Below are 24,284 nucleotides of genomic sequence, written 5' to 3'. Positions count from 1 at the left end.
GTTAAAGGGCCTACCTAACACCTGAGATGCTGCCCCTTGGTGATAGAAGTTTATTATGTATGTGAGGACTGTCACTATCCATATACAGCTGCAATTTGAAATACAAATACATCTCAGCCTTCTAACCTCTTAAGATCAAGGTACCTTCTTGTAAACCGACTCTGAGATACTGTATTTGCTTTTGCTTTGGAGTGTTGGTGGGAGCAGTGGCTGAGGGTTGAAAAGTAGTGATAGAAGGGTACCAATTTAGGATATGTTGATTTCAGTGACGTAGGACTCACTGAAAAGAGGGCTCTACCAAAAGGCATTTCCTGAAATCATATGCCTAATTTTGTGGGAAATGTGTATTCTTCTGATGGAAAGATTCCTGTTATCAGATTCTCAAAAGAATACTTCATCCAGAAATCCTCAAGAACCTGATAAGACCATTGTAAACACCCCTCTAGCTTAAATACAAGTTTTCTGAAGACTTGATTATTGTATTTAAATACAGTCCCATTTAATTCCTCTAAGCTTGGCTTGTGTAAATTCTATAGTATAAATAATCACTTCCTTTTTAAAGGTTCATATTTCACTTGTGGAATCCATTGAACTGGATAATGTCAGTTTTTCTATTTCAAACTAATAAAATCTGTTCTATAATACATAAAATATAAAAGGCATAGTATCAAACATTCCTTGACTATAAAAACATCTCCTATAATTTTGCACTCCTGTGAATATGAATCGCTATTTGACCAAAAACCAATTTAGTCATTCAGAACTCAGCCATATCCTCTCACTCCTGGACACATAAACATGCAGTTGCCTATTCATCAGAATTTTAGCTGAACTCTTGGGTAGTTGAAGTGGGCCTTTATAAAGCAATGTGATATGGAAAGATGAATGATCTGGGGTAAATTATTTAATTGCCGCAGTCCGGCTGCAGCAGAATAGCGGGGGGCGGGGGGTGACGAATAACTTGTGTACGTTGATACAGCAGGAGTGGAAGCCCTTTATTGTAGGACAGCAGAGCTATTTATACATTTTGCACAGCTTATCTTAATTAGCATAAACTAGATACATCAGTCAACCAATAAGGAATCTCCACACTTAATGGCTCACTTTTGTTACTTCTCAAACCACTCCCTCTGGCATTTTGCCAGGCACCATGCAGAGTTGTTTACAAACTTTAACATTCTCCTGGCAAAATACCAGGTGTTATTTTGACTTGTTTACAGACCTTAACATTTAATAACATGACTTTGCTTGTGGCAGAAACCATGAGGATACATGTCAAGGATTGAAATGTTGGCTCAGGTTAAACACAAAGAAAGTGTCCCTTGCTTCAGGCTCCAGTAACCTGGAGGCTTACTGGCTCAGACTGTTTCAGAGGCTCACCTTATTTCTTCCTTCTTAAGGAGTGAGTTATAGCCATGCTCAGCTAAAATATCCCTGGAAAACAGTCTACCAAGGATGCAAAGAAAGCCTATTAGGAAGGAATTACTACAGAGAAAGGAGGACTCCATTTCTGATTCAGAGTCTGTGTTTGGTATTCCAACGAATGACACCTCCTCTTTTCATTTGTGTCAAATTTACATTGTTTTATTTTTCTTTATAAACAATTCAGAAATAGATTGAAAAGAGATTATCATTCCACTTTAAAAGCTGAGTGCAGAAAGATAGAACCATTCAGTGACTTGTCCAAGAGATATATCCTATACCCTCTTGGATGTCAGACTTTAGACTATACTCTGCACTTCATTCCCTTGATCTCATCTACCTCTGCTTCCACAGGGAAGGGGAGCAACAGGGTCCGGTCTATTCCTTCCCTCTCTTTGAGTAGTGGATACACTGCCCCAACTGGGCATCTCCCTCTTCCACATGCCTACATGGGGCATCTCTCCTCTCTGTCAGCTTTCTGTAACAAAATACCTGAGATAATCAACTTTTGGCTCCCAGTTTTAGAGGTTTCAGTTCACAGTCAGTTGGTTCCATTACTTTTAGGCCCATGCTGAAGCAGTACCTCAAGTTCAGAAGTGTACAGCAGAGTAAAGCTGTGGGTCTCATGGTTGGGATGCAAAAAGAGAGAGAGACTGAGGCCTCACCATCCCCTTTGAAGGCACACCCATAATGACCAAAGACCTCCTACTAGGTCTCACCTATTCTAGTTTTCACCTCCGATAGTTTCCACCACCTCCCAGAACACCATTCTGGGGAACACACTTTAAACACATGGGCCTTTGGTTGGGAGCATTCCAAATCCAAACTATAGCAACTTCTGAAGGGTAACTGTGTCAGGAATGGCCAAGGGATGTTCAGGGACTGCTTAGCAACCACTCTTGTCCCAGCTGAGTGTTAGATATGTCTTAGTGCCTCCTCTGATTCAGAAGGCAGGGAGAGAGCCCATCTAGTTTTGCTCTAAACCTGCAGGTAACCCTCCCACCTCAGTGCTGCACCCAGTAGATTGATACCCACCGAAGTCTGTGTACATCCCTGACTGGCATGCAGATCACAGCTCCTGCCAGGCATCATAGGATACTGTGTGAGAAAAGTGGTGCAGCAGGACCTGGTTTCCACAGCCTATCTTCCAGTTTCCTTTTCTCCTGCCTGCTTTTTGTACATTGGGCCTCTACCACCTCCAGATTCCTGAGGATTTCTGCTATGTGTTTTTGTTTTAATTACCAATCCCTATTCTCTCTCTCTCCCTTTTCCCTCATCTTTTCCCGTATCTTTAGTTTAGTTTCTGGACCAGACCTGGAAGCTTTCTGTTTACTTCTTTGAAGCCTCATACATCTGCACAGTTTTGTTTTTTAATTCTGACAATGATGGTACACTTAATTTGGGAAGTTTAAAGATCAAAGACAAATAGCTGATATTAAATGACATTTTTCCCTGGTTTAGTATTTTCTTTTTTTTTTTTTTTTTTTTTTTTTTTTTTGCTGCTGTGGCCAAAAGACCTGACAAGAACAATTAGAGGAGGAAAAGCTTATTTGGGAGTTCACCATTTCAGAGGTCTCAGTTCATAGATGGGTGATTTCATTGCTTTGGGCTCAAGGTGAGGGGTGAGGCAGAATATCATGGTGGAAAGTATAGCAGAGGAAAGCAGCTGAGGATATGGACCCAGGAAGCAGAGAGAGAGAGAGAAAGAGAGAAAGACTGACTCTCCTCACCACAGACAAAATATAGACCTCAAAGGTATACCACTCACCTCTCCCAGCCACATTCTACTGGCCTACATTTACCACCCAGTTAATCAATGGATTAATGTACTGATTAGGTTAAGACTCTCAAAACCCAATCATTTCACCTCAATACTTATATTGTTTTACATTTGAGCTTTATCTAAGCCATTACATTCCCCAAAAATGGATCAAATTTCTCAGTTGCTGAAAGTTGGATAAAAAGTAAATTTTATGAAAGTTTTCCAGTAGCATTATAATGATTTCATAATTGGTAGTTTTTGTAGCACTTGACCTTTTAAAAAGCTTATGAAAAATAAATGATAAAATTATCCATCATCATCAAAGGAAGATATTTTAAATAGTAGGAAAACAGAAGGAAATCTGCTTTTTAATCCTGTCTTATAATCTCCTGTGGGCACATTGAAACAAAACTACAAAACCATGTCCCTCAGGGGAAGATAGATGCATGTGGTGCAGTCAGGGCTTAGACAAATAAGGGCATTTTCCTTTGGCTCTTATCTTAACATCCGGATTGGTGCTGTTCATATCTTCTCTGAGGAGGGATGATGTGGCAGTGGTGCTCATCAACTGATCCCCACCATGACTGATGAAAGTGCTCCTCTTAGAAGTGACTGGAGTGTACTTGGGAGTGGGGTAAAAGATTGGGGACTGGGAGGATCTCATGGTCCTAAGGAATCAAGCCCATGTCCTGGGTTATCAGCAGCATCCCTGCTTCAGGAGCTGATTTCCTAGCCTAATCCTGCCCTTTCCATGTCATTTGTTTCCCAACCATCCTTCTTGCATTCTGTGCATAAGATAGTGTCTCTTTTGATGTGTGAGACTGTAAGAAACGTTATCTGCCTGGCTTCAGGAACTTTCTGTTCAAGTTCTGCATGACATTTAAGTTAATAGAAATGCAATGAAGTACACATGTGATTTCATCTTATGTGCATGGTTATGATTATGTGTTAAGCAGAATCACATCTCCTTCTAACAAATTCACTGTAAAATCAGGCAAAGTCTTTCCTTCCATAGGGTACTCTTTATGTGCTTTTCTGAAATAAGCGCACTACTGTCATTTGGAAGTGCACACCGTGTGTGTAGTGAACTCCTGAATTAATTGCAAGTACTTCCTTCTTTAGCTTACTTTTTATCCATGGTTAATTTGTAGGTTTGTTCAGCTGGGTCAGAGTCAACACAAACAAGACAAGAGCAGCCAGCAGCTCTGTTCCAGGTGCTCAGATGGAGTTATAAAATTGTAAGTAATAGATTAGACCTTTTAAAAATTTGTATTGATGCCATTCATAGTGCTTTTTTGATAACTGTTTAAGAAAAGTATCCAGACTTGTCACCCAGTTAATAAAATTAGATGCACTAAAGCATCTTCTCCTGGTACCTTATTTGAGGAAAACTGATTCTCAGACAAGGTGGGAAAGAAATGGCAGCCTAGACTATACTGAAATATACCCTTGTGGTAGGTTTGGAGCTGGCAGAGGATTTCCTCCATGAACTCTGCCCTCCACGGTATAGGTGAGATGAAGAAAAGCTCTGACCCAGGAGACAGACTCTTCAGGTTCGATACAAGATCCTTGAAGGCATGGATGGGTTGCTCTTGTCTAGCTATATGTCTCCATTTGTTCTAATAACTTGCTACAGTTAAATGGGTATTTAGTAAATTCTTAAGTAAAAAGAACTATGGTCAAATCATGCCATATCTGGTTTGTTACCTGAATAAGTCACTTAAGTGCTCAGTTTGCTCTTCTGCAAAAGGGAACCGTAATAGCCCTACTGCAGAGGAGGGTAGTGAAACTTAAATAAAGAAATGCTCTGAACAGTGTCTGAACAAATTCTCGGTTGTGCACATCGTCATCTTTGTTCTTCATATTCATCATGTTTTTTGTATATTGGCATCAAGCATAGTTAAGGGTTATGACCAGGAAAGTTTCCCTGATACCATATATGCAGTTGAGTTTCTTCTATAAAATGGGTCACTGTGTAGATTCAGTGAGGTAGTCTAGGTGAAGCACCTAAATCAGTGTCTGCACTTAGTTGACAGTTAGTAAATGTTCACTTCCCTTTTCTTAGACCTACTGTATCAGTTTGGTCAATGAATTGCTTATTTGGTACATGCTGACTGTCTGACTTCTCTGTGTCCTTTACACCTGAACATTCCTGATTGATGGTTCAGAGGATATGACAGCAATCCAGAGTAGACTTTTACCCCAGTAGTGACTGTGAGGATTTTGACAATGGGATGGATTTGTGAAGTATTTTGGAGGCAAAATAGACAGGATTTTGGATCCTCACTCATGGAAGGGAAGGAAGAGTGCATTATCAAGGATGACCCTTAGGATTTTTGTTTTTTGGGACAGTTTGGTTGATTGATTGATTCGTTTATTCACATGTTCATTCAGCAGATAGATATTGAGGGTATTTGTGCTGGGAGCATTCAAAGCTGACGTTTATGGAGGTGAGGAGCATTGCAGTAAGACCTGATTTGCCTGTAAAGTGGCATCAGTGTGGAGGGGTTTAGGAGGCAGCTGGACCAACTGATGTGGAGCTCAGAAGAGAGTCTGGGCTGGGGATGTGAATGCTCAGAGTGATAATTAAAGCCACTGATTACAGATGAGACTGCCAAGAAGAGGCTAGAGTGAGATTTGTCTAAAGCTAATCCTGGTAAGCTCTGGGTCTAAGCGCTTAGAGAAAGAGGGCAACCTATGAAGGAGACAGAGATGGCTAATCAGAGAAGTGGAAAGAAAATGAGACAGTGTTTTATCACAGCCTCCAAAAGTGTTGTTTATTTCTATTTTTTCCCTTCTTTTGGGGGCATGTAAACACCTATTAATTTAGAGACCATTTTGTTATAGCTATTTAGCATATGGGAATATGGGCTCTCAAATGAGTTAAAATTGAGGTGGTTAAAGAAGGAAAGCATTTAAGTGTGTTAGAAAAATAAGAGATCTTGTTAACCAATTGTTAACAAATGAAGTTGATTTTTCTGTTAAAATAGTACAATAAACTTATTAAGAGATGATGATAAAATAAAAATAAAATAAAAACATTTCCCCATTTTTTTCTGACATTGTTTTCACTTTTATCTGTAATTGGTCTTGTAGTTATTATTTTCATATCCTTTTTCTTAAAATATTTGGTATTTGCTTTACTGAGGCCCAGCACAGATGAAAACTATGGAGATCTAGAATTTTTTAACCTTTTCCACTTAATTAGTAAAGAATCCATCATGAGTGTTTTTGCTCAGCATCTTCAGCAGGATAACAAAGAGGTTGGTAGGCTCTGTATTATGTTGTCATGGCAACTGCTGAAGAGTGTTTTGGGTGCATGTGTATGTGTGTGTGTGCGCGCGCATGCATGCGTGCCCTTTAAATTGGAACTCTGTAACCAGGTTCTTAAAATGTCATCTATTCATTTTTAGATTTCTAAAGCTATGCCAAACAAACAAATTAGATTTATATGATATTCTTGAAGTTCTCTTATGTTTTAGGTTCCAGTATATTTTAAAACAGTTATAGAGCTTGGGATTTAGCTCAGTGTTAGAATGCATGCGTGAGGCCCTGGGCTCAGTCCCCTCTGTACTACAAAAAATAAAAAATAGAAGTAGTTCTAATTTTCTTTGAAGTTCATGTACATTTCTATCTACTCATCTCTAAATAGTTCCTCATCTTACTAGTTTTTTAAAAAAAAATCATGAGGCATACCAGTTTTTCATTTCTAAATAGGGGCTATTTATAATATTAAATGTTAAAAATATTGACAGTAAATAACTGCCAAAAAGTACTTGGAGCAGGGACTCTTGAATTCTGCATTCAGAGACCTGGACACTTTCATCCAAGGTCTTTCAGGATATTGCCTAGGGGTAGATGCTAACCTTGCAACTGGTCAATATCTACATTGGCAGTCCAAATACCCACAGCTATATTTTGTCTGAGTGTGACCTCTCCCTGATACATATGACTCCCTGAGTTATGGGAGGTGATCAGGGAGCAATTATATCAGCCAACATTTACAGAATATTCAGTGTATGATGGGCACTTCTCTATGTATCTTAACCCATATTAACTCAATTCCCACACTAACCCTAGGAAGTAAATCTTATTATCATTTCCGCTTTACATACAGAGAAACTGAAGCACAGAGAAGTTTCATAAGTTACTCAAATTCAAACAGCTACTAAGTGGAGGAATCAGGATTCAAATCCAGACAGCATTGACAGCCCTTATTTTGGTCTTCTGACATGACCTGGACTTATAGACACCTCTCTGTGTCTCTACTCTGTTGATCTTGAATTTTTTTTAGTATTTAAAGAGATTATACCTTTATTCTTTCCCAAGTACCCCTCCTGTTATCCCTCACAGAGGCATACTGAAGTTTCATGGGCAAATACACTTGCTGATTTTGTAACATGGTATAGAGATTATTGACCAACCACTAGAACAGTGGTATTAATTGTGCTAGGTTACTTATGTCTAGAGGGCATCCCACCTTTGGTGACCTCTGCTGTCCCCAGAATAGACCTTAAATTGAGCACTCAGTGAATATTTGTTGAAATATACTGGATCTCACCCCATCCCACCCATTACTAGAAGTCTCTATGAAGTCCCCTGAGCATCCTAGAGTACCCCCCAGTACTCTACTAATTTTCAACACCTTCTTTTTTCCTCATCTGAGAGGGAACTTTTTCCGTTCTTCCCCTATTCTGTTTCTTCTTTATCTGCCCTCTTACCACTCCTGTTTCTTTTTTTACTTATGCCCTCTGAAAAAGTATAGTATTTCCTCTTTCTTCTCTTTTCTATACCACCTGTAACCAATGACCCAAGTGGAAGGACTTCCTGAGCCTGGCGGGTGGGGTGCTGTGGGGCTGGTTGGTGACTCCCTAAGTTCATGTAAGATCAGCATGTTCTCATTTTACACTCCTACAATTTCTTTGGAAGGTTTTTAACCCAGCATCAAATGCCAATCAGTAGTAGGCTAAAAAAGATATGAACACAAACATTATTAATGCCTGTTATTCTGAGGCTTACCAATTCTAGGAATATGTTTCACTCATTTAAAAACTGTAATTCAAAATATGATACATTATTTGTATGAATACTCCCATATGTAAATTATTCTGGGGCAGGACAAACAGAAATGTCCAGCAGGATATATGTATATGTTTTATGACCAGAAAGTTGCATTGATTCCCTAAGAACATCTCATAATAAGTGGTAATTACTGACTTTAGAGTGAATGCCCGATTCTTTCCCTTTTGCAGTTAAAATTAGAACCCTCCAACTGATGAGATGGTCTTGGTACATGGTCAGGATTAACTTATCTTCTTATATTTTTCATGATATCATTTTCAATAGCTATCCATATATGGGTAACTCCTTGGGCCACACCCCTCCCTACAGATTTCATCTAGTTCTCTGTATGATCATTCTGTGCTGCAAGCTAAATAAGCATTTCTATCTTAATGGGTCACTTTTGTTGAGTCAAGTCTTTAAAAGTTTAAGAATTAGAACAGTTGGAAGGCAGAGATCGATGAATAATCAGCTAATTCCCTAGTAGGTGGTAACAGTTCCTCTAAGGAGACAAAGATACCACCTCTTCCCTCACTTCAGAAATGACCATGATAGTGTTTCAATCTGGACTTTGCTTTTTTTCTCTCTCTCTCTTTATTCCCCTTGGATTTTCCCATATATTTTTGCATTTTATTTTATTTTTACCCTTTTCTTACTTTCCCTTTTTCTCCTTCACCCTCTTCTCTCCATCACCTTCAGGATATTTTTAGTTAAAAAAAATACAATTGTATTACAAATTGCAAGTTTCCACTATATATTATAGGGCAGTATTTTTCAGACTACAATTCTTGACCCATTATTGGGTTGTGAAATTAATTTACTAGGTCTCCACACAATGAAGTGAAATAGACTGAACTGAATGCAATAAAAGGGATCAGTGCATGGCACGTAGTGTGAGTAAGTCTTGCTTCATGAACCTTTTTTTCTATACCTAAGTATAGCACCTGTATATTGGTTTGCCTTGCAGAGTACATTTTTTACTGCAGGTAACACAGTCACAGTCACAGTGGGATTCATACGAACACACCTGTTTTGTAACCACATGAATTAAAAAACTTAGCCCTGTTCCTGGCATCTTGGCACTTGATACATGTTTATTGAATGAATGAATGAAAGTGTATATGAGTGATTGCTCTGGGGGTTATCAGAAAGAAAGGAGAAAGGTCAGGAAGAGACAAGAGAGGTTTCTCTTTTATATCTGTAGTGAATACAATGCATGCAGGCCTTGGAGAATACACTCCTGTTTCTTCCAGGGAATCGGGAGCTGGAATAATCACGAGGTAAGTAGCAGGAAGCTACAGCTAAAAGTCAAAATGAAAAAGCCATCAGATGGATAGAAAGGGCAGCAGGAGAACAGTGAATGCCTCTTCATTTGAATATTATCTGCAGTACCATCTGCTATTGTTAAACAAGACAAATTTATTGAAACAATGCATTTTTAAACTTCAGGGGAGGACTATTCTGAAAGGTTTCTGGCATTTAAGAAAAAATTAATAGAATTTAACTATAGGTACTCATGTTACTAATTTAAGGTATCTAAAATGACTTTGATTTTCCAACAAACTTAGTGTATTGTCTGCTTTATTTTGGTGAGCGCAAACTTTATGGGAGCTTTCACAGTCTCACATGAAGTCTTAAGTACCCCCTTATATGGGCACATGTTGTCAAGCCTCTATCATATTCACCTCTATCATATTCACCATGTCTTAGTCGACTTTGTGTTGCAACATCAAAATACTTGATACTGAGATACCTCTTTTCTTTTTTATAAAGAAAAAAACTCATAGTTCTGAAGATTCAAGAGCATGGCACTAGCATCTGTTAAGCTCTAGCAAGGGGCTCATGGCAAATGGTATCACGATGGCAGGACACATGCAGAAGAGAGCATATTACATATGCTTTTAAAAGTTTTCTAGGAATCCATGGTCAGAGTAAAGTGAAAAAGAATCCTTTAATTACTGATAGAGATAGTTTTTTTTTTAATTCTGGGGATGAAACCTAGGGGTGCTTTACCGTTGAGGTGCATCCCCATCTTTTTTTATATTATATTAATTTTGGTACTGAGGATTGAACCCAGGGATGCTTAACCACTGAGCAATATCCCCAGTCATTATTTATATATTTTTTTCATTATGTATATTTTATTTTTTTTTCAGAGACAGGGTCTCACTAAGTTGCTAAGTGCCTCACTAAGTTGCTGAAGTTGGCTTTGAACTTGTAATCCTCCTGCCTCAGCCTCCCAAGCTATTGGGATTACAGGTGTGCACAACTGGCCCCTTTTTATTTTATTTGAACACAGGGTCTCACTATATTTTCAAGGCTGGCCTCAAACTTGCAACCCTCTGTCAGCCTTCCAAGTCACAGGGTTTATAGGGTTGTACCACCATGCCAGCAAGATAAAAAAAAATTATTATGATTTTTAAAATATATTTTATTCCATATAACCATGTCTTACTTTTTACATGAACAAGCAATTAATCTTGAGGGATTTTAGATTTGGATATATGATATGGCTATGTAAGGGGTATTACTCATTGGTTTTGTTAGCTATCTATGTAAGAACCACATTTATAATGTTTTAACCTTTGTTATTTTGTTTGTTTGCCAAATTACCATCAGTGTTATGTATGGCAGGTGGGTGGGATGATTCGGGGCAGATGGGTGATTATGAGCTTGTGCTATGTCACCGTGGCTTCCTGACAACCATTCCCTTTGCACAGTGAAGATGAACATCCAGGTATATTGTGATTATAGCCTGTTTTCTCTGAGCAAATACTAGAAGTCTTTTCAGTTCAGATAAATTTTGGTTAAAATACAAGAAAATACATTTTTACTTTAAATTTAATTATGCTATTCTATGTGTGATTCAGAATCCTGTTTTTACAAAATATTACAAAAAATGATTTTAAAAAATACAAACTCCACTAAGTCTTAATTATGCTTAAAAGTCAACAAAAAGTCTTTTATTATTATGTAAGTAATTTTCCATGTTTGATATTTTAATATGATTGCTTGTTTTCTTTATGGTCTTATGAAGAAATTTGAGGAGTAATCCCATGGAAATCAATTACATAATGTTTTCATGATTAAAGGTTTGCTCATATTTTAGACATCCTTCTACCCTCCTTCCTCAGGAACAGAAAGTACTTAATAAATTGAACCCCTTAAGTGGTGGGTTTTTATTCTAAGACTAACCTAAAAAGATTATGAATTACTTGAGGGCAGGGCTCATCTATCTTAATAATCCCAGACCCTGATACCTGGTATGTAGGAAACTATAAGTAAAATATGAATGAGTAATATTTGGCATCCAGTAATTTTATCTCTTTTAGGAATATGCAATAATTAAGTGTGAGAGAGAAATGCCAGTATTAGCAAATTGAAGCAAATGGTAACTATTTGTAAGTTTTAATTTTACTATGATCTATTTGCAGTTTTAAATGTAGCAACTCAGATTTATCGGCAGGTGTTTTGTGATTTTCTCAGTGGACAAACTTGCTGTCCGTATTAGTTAACTTATACATTATGTTAGTAGGACGGCTAAAATGGACCGTGATTCTCTGATTTGTTTTTAATGCCCTAATGCTACCAAATTGCTGAAGCTCTTGATGAGAGAATTCCATATGTAGCTAGCTTTTGAAATCCCTTGATCAGCATGTCTAGAACAGAAGCATAATTTCCTGATTTGCATTTGCCTGTAATTCCCAAATGCATGAAGCTCTTTAAAAAAAAAAATGCTTAGTTTTTACATTTACCTTACTTTTAGAATCCTATGATTTTGAAAAATTGTAGTTTGATTTTTCTTGGAAAGAATAGAAATTTGTGTATTTTTAAAACTCTTCCTTTTTACACCCACTTTCCATTACTTGAAAAATACTGTTTCTGAGATCCATTACTAAAGGGCCACAGTTTCTATTCTGTATGTGTGATTTCACCTAAATATCAATTAAACCCCAAGATGCCTGATTAAAATGTATCCTGTTCTTATCCAAAAGAAGACAAGGATTGACTTTCTTAGCTATTTTGTTTTACTTTTTATAATTATGTCAGGAATTCATTACTTAATGTCAAAATAAAATCAATTAGTGATTTTTAAAGCCTTGTACTTAAGAATAATGTATTCCTTCCTAGAAATAAAATTCCTTTAGGCTTATTTTAGAAGATATATAGCTAAATTGGTAGCTCCTTTATCACATGGTTTGAATATAGAAAAGTAAATCAACTAAATAGAGTTAGTGTGCTCAAATACATTTACTTTTGATAATAGAATAGTAGTAGGAAAAATGTTTAGCAGATAGAAAAGTAGAAAATATAATTTTTGGTGTTTTTTTGGCAACCGTAAGTAAAATTATATTTGAAATTTCTCCATTTAGTCTTACATACGCTTTTCTGTTCATTGTTTTTCCTATGGGACCAAAGATCTTTTGTTTACTTGTTTTGAACAGTTTTAACAAAGTAGGTCTTACTTTGATGAGATAATTAAATTTAGTTTATTGTATATTAAGTTTGTTGTTTCTTATTGCCTTTAATTTTTGTCTTTACATATGTAACTTTGGATGTGTTTCTCAGTAGTCTTATAAGAAAATCAGTTGGTATCTTCTGAATTCTTAACATATTTATTCCTTCCCGAGGCTGTCTGTAATGATTTCTAGAGATACAAAGAATCAGTCCTTTGTGGAGAGATGCAAGATGGTGGGGTGACAGTAGAGCCATGAAATTTAAGAACTAGAAGATATTTAGAGATTATCAGATTAATCCTCTGATTATATAAGAAAGGGAGACCTGGAGAGGATCAGTAGGTCATTCAGAGTTATATAACTTTTAAGTGATAAAGCTAAGACTCAGATTCATCTCTTTGTACTCAAAACCAAAGCCCAATAACATGATCGTCTGAGCCAGGCACCTGGAATTTATTCAATCTGTATGCCTGCCGAGAGCAGCTAAATGTGCCCATAGGAAGCATAGATAGCACTAAATATCCATGCTAGCAAATGGCTAACAGTTTTTTTTCCCTTGATGAAGGAAACGGAAAGAAAAAGAGAGAAGGCATAAAGCAGTGGTCCTCAAAATGTAATCCACAAACCTCTGGGATTTCTAAGACCCTTTCATTGGTTTGTGATACTGAGGTGGTAGCACCAAATAGTGATTATCATTTTCTCCACTGTTATGTATTCACAACAACTAAGCGGGGAACTGCTCATTATGTCTAAGGAAGTCTTTGATAAAGTTGTAAAAAGTGTTAAGTAACCCTCAAATGCATGTCATTTTAGTATTACTTGTGACAAATGAGAAATACAGTATACATAAAGTACCTCTGTTGCATATCAAGGTACCATGGTTGTCTTGAGGAAAAGGACTTGTTCCAGTATGAGCCAAACTCACTACTTTTTTCCCAGAACACCTATTAAAATAATGACTGATAGACTAACTGTGGTTCTTCAGACTCAGATATTTGGCAGACACTGTCAAAAATGAACAAAGCAAGCCTGTCACTTCAAGGAAAACAATTGACAGTATTCATTACCAAATGACAGAGTTAGATCTTTCAAGTGAAAGTGAGAATTTTGAAAAACTTGTATCCATCACTATGAGCAGTACTTATAGCCTTTTCTCATAGGATCAGAAGCAGTCTTAATAATTTTTTAACAATTTTTTTACATAATGAAACACATTACCATTTGGAAGATCTTCATAACTCAGTGAACCCAGATGACCAACGCATGCTGTTTAAAGATTGCATGGGTTAAAAAAAAAAATCCATTACAAGTGCAAAGTAGACTAATGGATTTTAAGATAAGAGAGTATGAAAAGTTTATGGATATGGTTTAGTTCTACATTACAAGTAATTTTTAAGAAACTTGTCAGATTTTGTTGAAGTATCAAAGAAAAATATCCAGAATTATCTGAAAAACATTAAAATACTCCTTTCTTTTCCAACTATATATCTCTGTGAAGCCATTATTTTCTTTATATACTTCAACCAAAACAGCATATCTTGACAGATTCAGGAGAAATCAATTTGAGAAACCAGTTCTTGTGTTTTAAACTAGATAAAAAAAGACTTGCAAACATTTAAAACATTGCTTCTTCTGTCACTAATTTTTTTTAGAAAATATAATTAATTTTCATTAAAATATATGTATATTAACATTTAATTGTTTTGATATTGTTATTTTTAATTAATTAATCTTTTTAAAGTTTTTGTTTTGGTCTCTTATATGGTAAATATTAGTAGATATAACCAATATAAAACAGAGCTTACTGGGGCACTCAGTAATGTTTTTAGAGCATAAAGGGACCCTGAGAACTAACCAGTTTGAGAACTTATTGGCATAAAGTATTCGACCACTTATATCAACATGCAGCACAGAGGCGACTAAGGGCATCATCATACCTTTGTTCAGTATTTGCCAGAAGAATGATAGCCCTGACTAGTTAAAGAAATGCTTATTTATTTTCTATGGGTTTTCTTGTTGTTGTTGTTGTTGTTTAAGGAATTGAGGAAGGAACTGTCCTCTTTTTAAGTTTCTTTCAAAAAATGGTCTGAACCTTTTAGGATTCTTTCAGCTCCAGTTAACAGAACACCTAATTTCATAGATTCCAGTGATAAGATCATTTATTTTCTTTACCGAAAAATGGCAGATAGTGTAGCCTCCAGAGTGGATTGGTTCAGGAGCTTCATATAAGGTTCTTTCTAAATCTCTGCTATACTATCCCCATCCCTTCCTTGTTATGGGTTGGATCTGGAATGTCCCCCAAATACTCGTGTGTTGAAAGTATGGTTCCCAGTGCAGCAAAGTTCAGAGGAGGGACTTTTAAAACAATGATTGAATCATGGGGGCTTTGACTTCTTAGTGAACTAATCCACTGATAGCTGCATGGACGGCTAGAAGGTGGAACCTAGTTGGAGAAAGTAGGTTACAGGGGGTGGGGGGCATCCCCAGGATGGGTTTATTATCCCCTCCCACCACTCTGTCCCTTCTCTCTCTCTGCTTCCCTGCTGCTATGTGCTGCTGAGCAGCTTTCCTCCACTGTAACATTGCTGCCGTAGAGTAGGCCAACCATGGACTGAATCCTCAGAAATCATGAACCAAAATACATCTTCCCTTCTCTAAGTTGTTTTTGTCAGGTTTTTGGTCACAGCCACAAAAAGCTGACTAACTCAAACTTCATCCTCAGGCCAATAGCAAGATGGCTGAAGCAGTTCCAGGTCCCACAGCCAGATACTGGGGGACTCAGTACAGAAGGGATATGCTTTCTCTGTTTCTTAGGAACAAGGAGTCTCAGAGACAGTACAGCAGACTACTCCTTGTGCCCCAGTAGCCAGGATTGGTTTCCATGCCAGCCCCTAAGCATGTTACTACTGGGTCATGGGTTACTGTGATTGGCTTTAAATAATCATTTGGAGTACATAGATGTAAAGCAGTGACCCACAATGATTTAGTTATTAAGAACAAAACAAAAATAATTCATGCTTGTTCAATTAATTGAAAATTAATTTGCATAGGTGCACAATAAGAGTGGCAGTTTACATTTGTGGGAAGAATTCTAAGCCTGAGAACAGGAGCCGTGGAATCTGGTCCCACATCTGGCACTGTGGAGATCAGTCTTTGCTTATCTGGGCCGTGACTCTCTTTTCTGTAAACTGAGGGCTTGGACTGGGATACCACTTCTATGATCCTCTGGTTCATTGGTTCATTTATTCACTCTCTCAACTCTTTGTTCAATAACATTTATTGAGTGCTTAGTCTATAGTGAAAGTCACAGCAGAGTATACAAATAGGCACCAAAATGTTGTCTGGTTAGCCACAACAGATATTCTTCTTCCTGCATTATACACACAGTGAAAGCCCAAAGAGGGTAAGATCCATATTGATTTTTGCTTATAAGCAACTTGTGGAGTAAACTGTTTAATGCCCTCACAAAGAGCCTTGGCTGCAAACCTAATTAGTGAACAGTTACATCATGAGAACTTTCTCTCATCTTGTTAAGATGTAAAATTTATTTGGAAATGAAAACACGGAGTCACAAATGTGTTCTGAAAAAGATAAGTCTTTGTCTCAGGAAAATGCTTGTGGGCCTGACTGTCTGTGATTGTTCCAGTTCCCTCAGTATCAGAAAAGGCACGATGCAGAGAAGCAGGCTGTTACAAGAACAGGACAGCCATGAGAAATGAGACTATGTTCCTTGGATATCCAAGGACACTCGTATATTGTAGTTTTCAGATAAGATGCTCAGAGTAGTTTGATCTTTTTTAAACCAAGCTGCTAAAATTTTGCAGACCTTTCTCACATGCAGTGTTGGTTAATTTTTTATGTCATGTGAAGTGTTGAGATAGCTGGGAGTATTTATCTCAAACAAGAGGATTAGGAGTCATGTGATCATTCCCTCAAGTAATATTTGAATTGTTGTCAGGTGAAGCAAGGCTTTTTGAATTGCTTTTGGAACCAGTAAGTAGAACAAAGATTAAGGGCTGCTGAAGAGAAAATCTTTCCAACAATTAGAGCTACCCATGATGTCATGTAAACCTCTGTCATTGAAAGTCTTGAATTCTTCCATCACTGAGAACACGGAAGGCTGGATATCCTTCCACAGCAATGTTCTGAAGTTTCTTCCTTTGGTCTGAGATTGGCAAGGTGATTTGGAGTGAAGGTCATTTCTAAGATTCTGGTAACTGTCATTACCATGGACATGAGTCATCTAATAGCTGGGATCATTAGCTTGAAACAGAAAGGAGGCATTTCATTTATATAGCAGATGTTTATTAAGTACCTACTATGTGTTTGGAAATATTCTAGACACTGAGGATACAGTAAAGAACAAGACTGATGAAGTTCTCTAGGGCCTTTCTGTTCTAGGGTAGGCAGACAGGCATTAAACTAATAAACTAGTAAGAGTTTCCTATTAGAATTAATGCCCAGAAGGCCACAAACCAGGGAAATGGTGATTGGGACGGGTAAGAGTCAGATACTATCTTAGGTTAGGTTTTGGGGAAGTTACTCTGAGAAGTTAACATTTAAGCTGAAATGTGAATGAAAAGGAAGAGTGTGTCATGAGATCACTGGTTAAGAATATTTGAAGCAGAGAGAACATATACAAAAGACCAGAACAAACTTGGCACCCAGAGGACTGGGTAAGAGGCACAGAGGAAGCTGCAATGGGATGGAGGAAGGAATGGGCGAGGACCAGATCCACAGGGCCTCGCAGCTGTGATTAGCTTAGCTGTGATTCTGAATCCACCCAGTGGGAAGCCACTGGAGGATTTTAAGTGAAGAGTGGCATCATCTGATTTACATCCCTAAAAGGTAACAGTAGGTTCCTCCTGGAGGATGAATTGTTGGTGGCAAGAGATAGAAGCAAAGAGGAAAGTAGGAGGAAACTCAAGAGAAGTGTGGTTTCACAGCAACCTAGAAGAGAAAGTGTTTTTAGAAGGAAGGAGTGAGCAGCAGTGCTGATTAGAGAAATGCATTATTGGTTTAGGCAATAGGAAATTTATTGATGACCTTAATGAGTGAGTTTTGGTGGGTGGTGACCTTGCAAGCCTCCCTGGGGCAAATTTAGGAAAAATGGGAAGAGAGTAAGGAGACATGGGAATAGAAAACAGTCTTTCAAAAAATGCTGCTGCAAAGTGGTACGAAGAAGTAGGTCTGTATCTAGAGGGAAAATGAAGTGAAAGGATCATTTCTAAGATAGGAGTCACTACAGGTTCTCAGTGTGTTCATGAAAGGAGTCTGCACAGAGGCAGATGTTGGTGACACTGGCCAAAGAGTGAGTAATTGCAGGAGAGAGATCCTCAAAAGGGCACTATGAATTATTTTGCATTTTTATTGAAATCCTGAATTTCATTATCTTTGGTGTTGATTAATTCGTTGGAATTTTCCTGTATTAAATTGAACCATATGAAATTACCAATATGCATTCACTTCTGACCAATAAAAGCAGCAGTTTCATAGAAATCTAATAGTTTAATTTAGATAAGTTTAAATTTCTTTCAGGGTCCTTAAAATTTATATACCTTTTTAATTTGAAAAAAAACTCAAACTTACTTATGGTTAAAAATATAGAACAAAGAATACCCTCTTCTGACCCAATCATTTGCAGATAAGTTGTAGACCTGATATCCTTTCTCTCCTAACACTTTAGTAGGTATTTCCTAAAAATAAGAATATTCTCCTACAAAGTCAAATATGATCAGTAGGGTTTTGCCAGTTGTTCCTAATGGCCTTTAATGCAAGAAGATGCAGTCCAGAATCTCATATTGGAACCCATCCCTATTCTTCCTTGACCTCCATGACCTTGATATTTTGAAGAATGCAGGCCAGTTATTTTGTAGAATGGCCATGGATTTGATTTGTCATGATTATCTTCAAATTATGAATCAAATCAAAGTGTGGTAGCCAGCCTTCAAATTGGCCTCACCTTTGTTATTCATATCCTTACATAATCTCCTCTCATTTGTACTGGGGTCAATCTTAGGATCAAGATCGTTAATTAGTCAGCTTGCTGTTGTTATAACAAAATACCTGAGATAATTAGTTCATAAGGAGAAAATGTTTATTTTGGTTCACAATTTTGGAGTTTCCATGATCGATTGACCCCTCAACTTTGAGTCTGTGGTGAGGTAGCACATCATGGCAGGAGTGTGTAGCAGAACAGACCTGCTTACATAAGGAGCCAGGGAGCAAAAAAGAAAGAGGAAGAGGTGAGGGTCCCACAATCCCCTTTGAGAGCACATCCTCAAATGATCTAAGAATTTCCCATTAGGCCCTCTCCCTTAAAAGTTTGTTAGCCGTGGCCTAGGGACTCAAGCCTTTACCACATGGGCCTTTGGGGAAGAGTCAAGATTCAAACTATAGAAAAGAGCATACAGTAGAATTGACAATGTTATAAAAGTGATTTGTTGAATCACTTATTCTGTGGAAGGCAAGCTCATGTTGGTAACAGCCCCATAGATAGGCTCATAAGAAACTCAAGCAGCTGCCAATGAGAAACTGAGGACTGTCAACTAAGTGGGTGAGCTCAGAAATGGATTCCCCAGCCCCAGGAAGTCTTAAGTTGTTGTAGCTGTAGCCAACAGCTTGACTGCAACCTTGTGAGAGACCTTGAGTCAGAACCACCAATCTAAAACACCACTAGAGTCCTGAAATTATAATACAGTAAAAGTTCATCAGCTTAAGATAAGAAGGAATGCTGGCAGGAACATCACAGAAGTGATGGTGAGTTTTTTCATTGTATCCAGTCAGGTGGTGCACAATTTCAGTCCTATTGCTGATGATGTTTATTTTGATTTCAGAGCTTTCTTTTAATTAATGAATATTTCACAGAAGATACTTTGAAACTATATAAATATCCTTTTTTTCATCTAGCATTCCATTTTTCATGTATTTATTTTTCTCAGTATGAAATCTTGAGTTACTATTTATTCAATGAGGTATAACCTGTTATAGTCATGATTTATTTTGATGTTCAAATTGTCCCTAATTTTACCAGATCCCTTTAGCCTGCTCCTGTGTCCTTTGGACATGTCCTCATCATTCTTAGAGCACTTCCCTGATTTCTGGCACAAGACGTTTTAGGCTCATCATGTTCTTTGCCTGTCCTCGCCTTGAAATCAGTCATTTCTCCAAGGATCCCTGATTCTTTTTAGTGGAAAATGGTATTAAAGCCAGGATTTGGGCACTAGGTGTACCTATGTCCACTGCAGAGTCTCTGCTCCCAGGCCCATTCAAAGAGCATACACACATTTTGTGTGTGTGTGTGTGTGTGTGTGTGTGTGTGTGTGTGTGTGTGTGTATACATGTAAGTAATATATATGCATCTGTTTTATTTTTGTACTGGAGATTTCTTAGTCACATCTCCAGCCCCTTATGTTTTATTTTGAAACCAGGTCTCACTAAGTTGCTTAAGGCCTTGCTAAATTGCTAAGGCTGGCCTCAAAATTGTGATCCTCCTGCCTCACCCTCCCAAGTTGCTGGGATAATGGGAATGCACCACATACCTGGTGTATCTGTTTTATATATTTTAGAACATAAATATGTATTTGATATTTACTTATAAATAACATATGTATATTTAAATCTCTAAGTTCATATTCATAGCTCTAACTGTAGGATATCCAGGGTTTATTCTATCCTTTTTCCTTTTCATATTAGTTAACCATCTTCTCCAACAGTGAGGGATTTAGCTCCCATTACCCTTATTATAGTATTATATTTATTGATCCAGTTAACCTGCCCATATGTATCTAGTCTCCCATCACGCTACATTCGCCCCTTTCCTCATGTGGATGCCCCCCCCCCCATTTAGGCTGTGACTCCCATTGTAGGGACAACATACTCGAGCATGCATCCTTCAGCTTGCTTGGGCTCTGAATCCTCGAGGTGCCCCACTGCAGTGTGAATACCCTTCGCATGTCATTTGAGCTCCAGCTCCCGTAGGCTGTCACAGGCTGCCTCCCTGTGCAGATGTCCACCCATCTCCTGGTTTGGGGACTGGCTGTGCAAACCAGAGAGGAAAAGGAGGAGCAGCCCTTCATAAGTTTATAATAAATTTCAGACTGAAAGGAGCATACTACTCTGCCACAGATGAATTTTTTGTTTCTTCTGTAATCATGGTTCCAAATTTGTGGTTATACTCAAAGACCTTGGGAAGCTATAGAAATACGAATCTCAAAGCAAACAACAATAAAACAGGAGCAACCAAAGTGTCCCTAGTAAATGATTAAACAGGTTATTGGGTAGGGGGTACTCAGTTTTATTCTGGACTTTTGGTTACTCTAAATTTTCTATGTTTATTATTTTATTTATGTTAATGATACTAACAGATTATAGGCTATGATTTCTTTATAGTATTCTGTATCAAAAATACAACTAACATTATTATTTTTAAAAAGGGATTATAAAATACAGAATTCAAATCCCCCTTGCTGGAGATTCTGATCCAGCATGCCTGGCCTGAGGCCTGCTAATCTGTGCTTTATAACATTCTCCATCTGGATGTAATGATCGGCCAGGTTGGGAAATATGGCTCCATTGGACCCTTCCCAGAAATTTGCTGGGCAGCTCTCTGCATATCCAGTGGCAGACAGTGCACCCAGCACTTCTCATGTGCTCACAGTCACTCAGGAGAAGCTTGATGAGTGTCTTTATGAAAGCTCAAGACAGTTAGGTGTTGCTTTGAAGGCTCAGATCCTACTGATACCTTCTTCCAGTGGTATATTGATTTCTTCTGATTCCCTGATTCTTATTGTTAGTGAAGCAAAGGAAACCCCTGAAAAGATGAATGTAAGTACACCTTAGAATTGTCAAGGTCAGCAAAAATGAGTGATGTCTGAGAAACTGTCACTGCCAAGAGAAGCCTACTAAATGACTACTAATATAATATATCCTGGATTGCGCCCTAGAACAGAAAAAGGGAATTTGATAAAAATTAAGTATAGACTAATATAATTGCAACAGATGTATCATAATAAAGGGAGATGTTAATAATTCAGAAAATTGGGTGAAGGGCATGTGGGAATGCTGTACTCTACATAGTAATTCTATAAACCTAAAATGACTCTGAAATAAAAAGGTTATTTGAAAAAAGATGCAGATTGCAAAACATGTAACAATGTGACTGAGAAACTCAATGGTGTAGTACTTTGTAAATAATCAGGAAAAGGTGCACCTACCAGAATGGGCATGAAAAATTAAGTAGGGTGTCATCACCTGCATGTGAGAGACAAGACACATGGCCATGCAACTCACTGACAGACCACAGTGCCTACCGTTACAGGAAATGTGAGTACAGAAGGGACACAGCTCCCAAAAGGTCATTGTGTAAATGTCTCATAGATGACCAGTTGCCCCAAAGGAAAAATCTGGCCCTGCTTACAGGCAGGGAGAAAGGGTGACTGTGGCAGGAGCTGTTGCATTCTTTGTCTTTTGTGAACAGCTGTTGTGTGCTTCATGTGCCACCTGTCCTTATTGGCTGAAATGCCCTCTCAGACCCAGTGCTGTGCAGTATAACCAGTCCCTGTTCCCTGTGGCTTAAAGCAAAGCACTCTGTCATTAAACAGCAGGTGAGCATTCAAGTTGGAGCCCAAAACAATGCAGCCATGTATCATTGGCTGCAGAAAATGCAGAAAAACTGCAGGTCTTTTTATACTAAGGTAGGTAATATGTCCACAAATGGAAGTGGAACCATCCAGCTTAGTAGACCAATCTTCCGGGAATGATTCCCCAAATCATTACATTCCAAATTGGAAGCATTTACCTGTTTCAGGTCAGAAACTCATCATTCTTCATTTCTTTAAAACTAGAAGTTTTATTACAAAACAAAAATGACATTTTTACATTGTATTTCTCAAAGAGAACATAAAAAGAATATTTTTCCATTCCTAGATCAATAAAAAATATTTACGACTGTGGCTAAAACATAAAAAGTACTACCATTGTCACTTTTGTGTGTGCGTGTGATGGACTATCTTTTCTGTTCCCTTGGGGAGTCATGTGGAGCCTGGGTACCTGCTCCTGATTAAAATAAGGAGGCTGGAGCTGGATGCGCTTTACACATTGGCTGGCTGTGATGGTCAGGGGTCGGTTGCAGAAAGATAATCCACTCTAGGTGAACAGAAAGTGATTTTTTTCTAAGATTTTAGGTGTCTTTCACAATCACTTGAGGGCTGAAGAAAAAGACTGTGGACCAAGCTTCCAGGAATGATTCCCAGGGCCATACAGCAAACTGCCAGAGTAGCTGCTCCATCTGCATTGATCGCAGGTGATCCCAGCAGCTGCTGGCTCTAAACCAACCACATCAGCTAGATTCAGGAAGCTGCCACTGCACTAGCCAACTCAAGAACACATTGCCTTTGCCACAGTCTGCACAGTAGAAACCCACATCCTGCTTCTTTCCACATGATTTAGTTCCAAATCAAAGCATCGCGGGAATACAAGCAGTGCATAGTCACATTTTTAACCTAAATTGCAAGAGAGTCTGGTATTGCTTTTTGCTTTCCAATTTCTATATACACTAGAAGGGAAGTTCAAGTGGATATTGGAGGAACGTGATCTATGTAATCCTACAGTCTGTCTATCTGGCCACTCAGTTATCCTGCCTATATAGTAGAACTTAGAAGTCCAAGATCTCTGGACATGTGCAACTGTCTTCATCGAGGTTTCTTGTAACCTACTGACCTATAAACAGAGAGACTGCCCATCTGCTCCCAGATCCAGTGTGGCAAAGGAAAGTAAAATCTCTTGGGAACAGTGATAAGTGAGCTGCTGCATCTGGACACCTGTGGTGAGCAGCTGTCTCTGAGGAGAGCAAAGCCCCCCCGCCCCCCGCAGGAGGTGGGAAAGAGCTGCAGGGAGGGCAGCCCTGGATAAGGAGAGGCAGCGTGGCAAGGCTTCCCAGCGACAAGGGAGAGTGGGGTTATGCAGACAACAGTACCTCAAATTTAGGGGTCAGTTTGAGGGATAGGTGAAAAATATCCTTGTTAAAATAGATGTGACTGATGAGTTCTTAGAAAAAGAAATCAGCGGGGCTGGGGTTGTGTGGATCAGCGGTAGAGCGCTTGCCTAGCACGTGTGAGGACCTGGATTCGATCCTCAGCACCACATAAAAATAAAAAAAATTTAAAAAGATGTTGTGTTCAACTACAACTAAAAAATAAGTATTTTTTTAAAAAAGAAAAAGAGAGCAGCACAGTTTTAAAAGTCTCTCTGAATCTTCACACAGAAACAGAAAAAAACTAAATGGCAAAACTCAATATCCACAGACAACACTTCAAAACTACAAAGTGCCCCACAAATGTCAAAATATAGGCAGGTGTGGAGGTAAATACCAACAGCCATCGACCTGCATGACGCAGTATTTGTTCAAGGGAAAGAAACAAAGAGGGAACATTGGGCATCTGATAGTCCTGAGAACAGGGGACCCCAGAATAGCTAACAAGTGCTCACGATAAGTCACTGCAGTGACTCTGAGCAGAGCACCTGACACCAAGAGGCATTTCACCCAACTTGATACCAGGTCATTGTGGTCCCAGGCTGCTTAG

At 38.3% G+C, this 24,284-nt stretch overlaps 1 protein-coding gene across 3 annotated transcripts in view; it reads left to right on the top strand.

Annotated features, from left to right (window-relative positions):
* Window positions 1-24,284, top strand: part of Fig4 (FIG4 phosphoinositide 5-phosphatase) — a 105,348-nt gene that overhangs the window by 71,948 nt on the left and 9,116 nt on the right. For all 3 annotated transcript variants that reach the window (XM_040283202.2, XM_040283201.2, XM_005330160.4), the window contains one exon: window positions 4,336-4,422. In XM_040283202.2, the coding sequence (XP_040139136.1) occupies window positions 4,336-4,422 (87 nt within the window). The remainder of the gene's footprint in view (window positions 1-4,335; window positions 4,423-24,284) is intronic.

The sequence above is a fragment of the Ictidomys tridecemlineatus genome, chromosome 8 (assembly GCF_052094955.1).
Source record: "Ictidomys tridecemlineatus isolate mIctTri1 chromosome 8, mIctTri1.hap1, whole genome shotgun sequence".
Lineage (NCBI taxonomy): Eukaryota > Metazoa > Chordata > Mammalia > Rodentia > Sciuridae > Ictidomys > Ictidomys tridecemlineatus.
The sequence above is the reverse complement of the archived record's forward strand: the minus strand, read 5'-3'. Positions and strand labels throughout refer to the sequence as shown.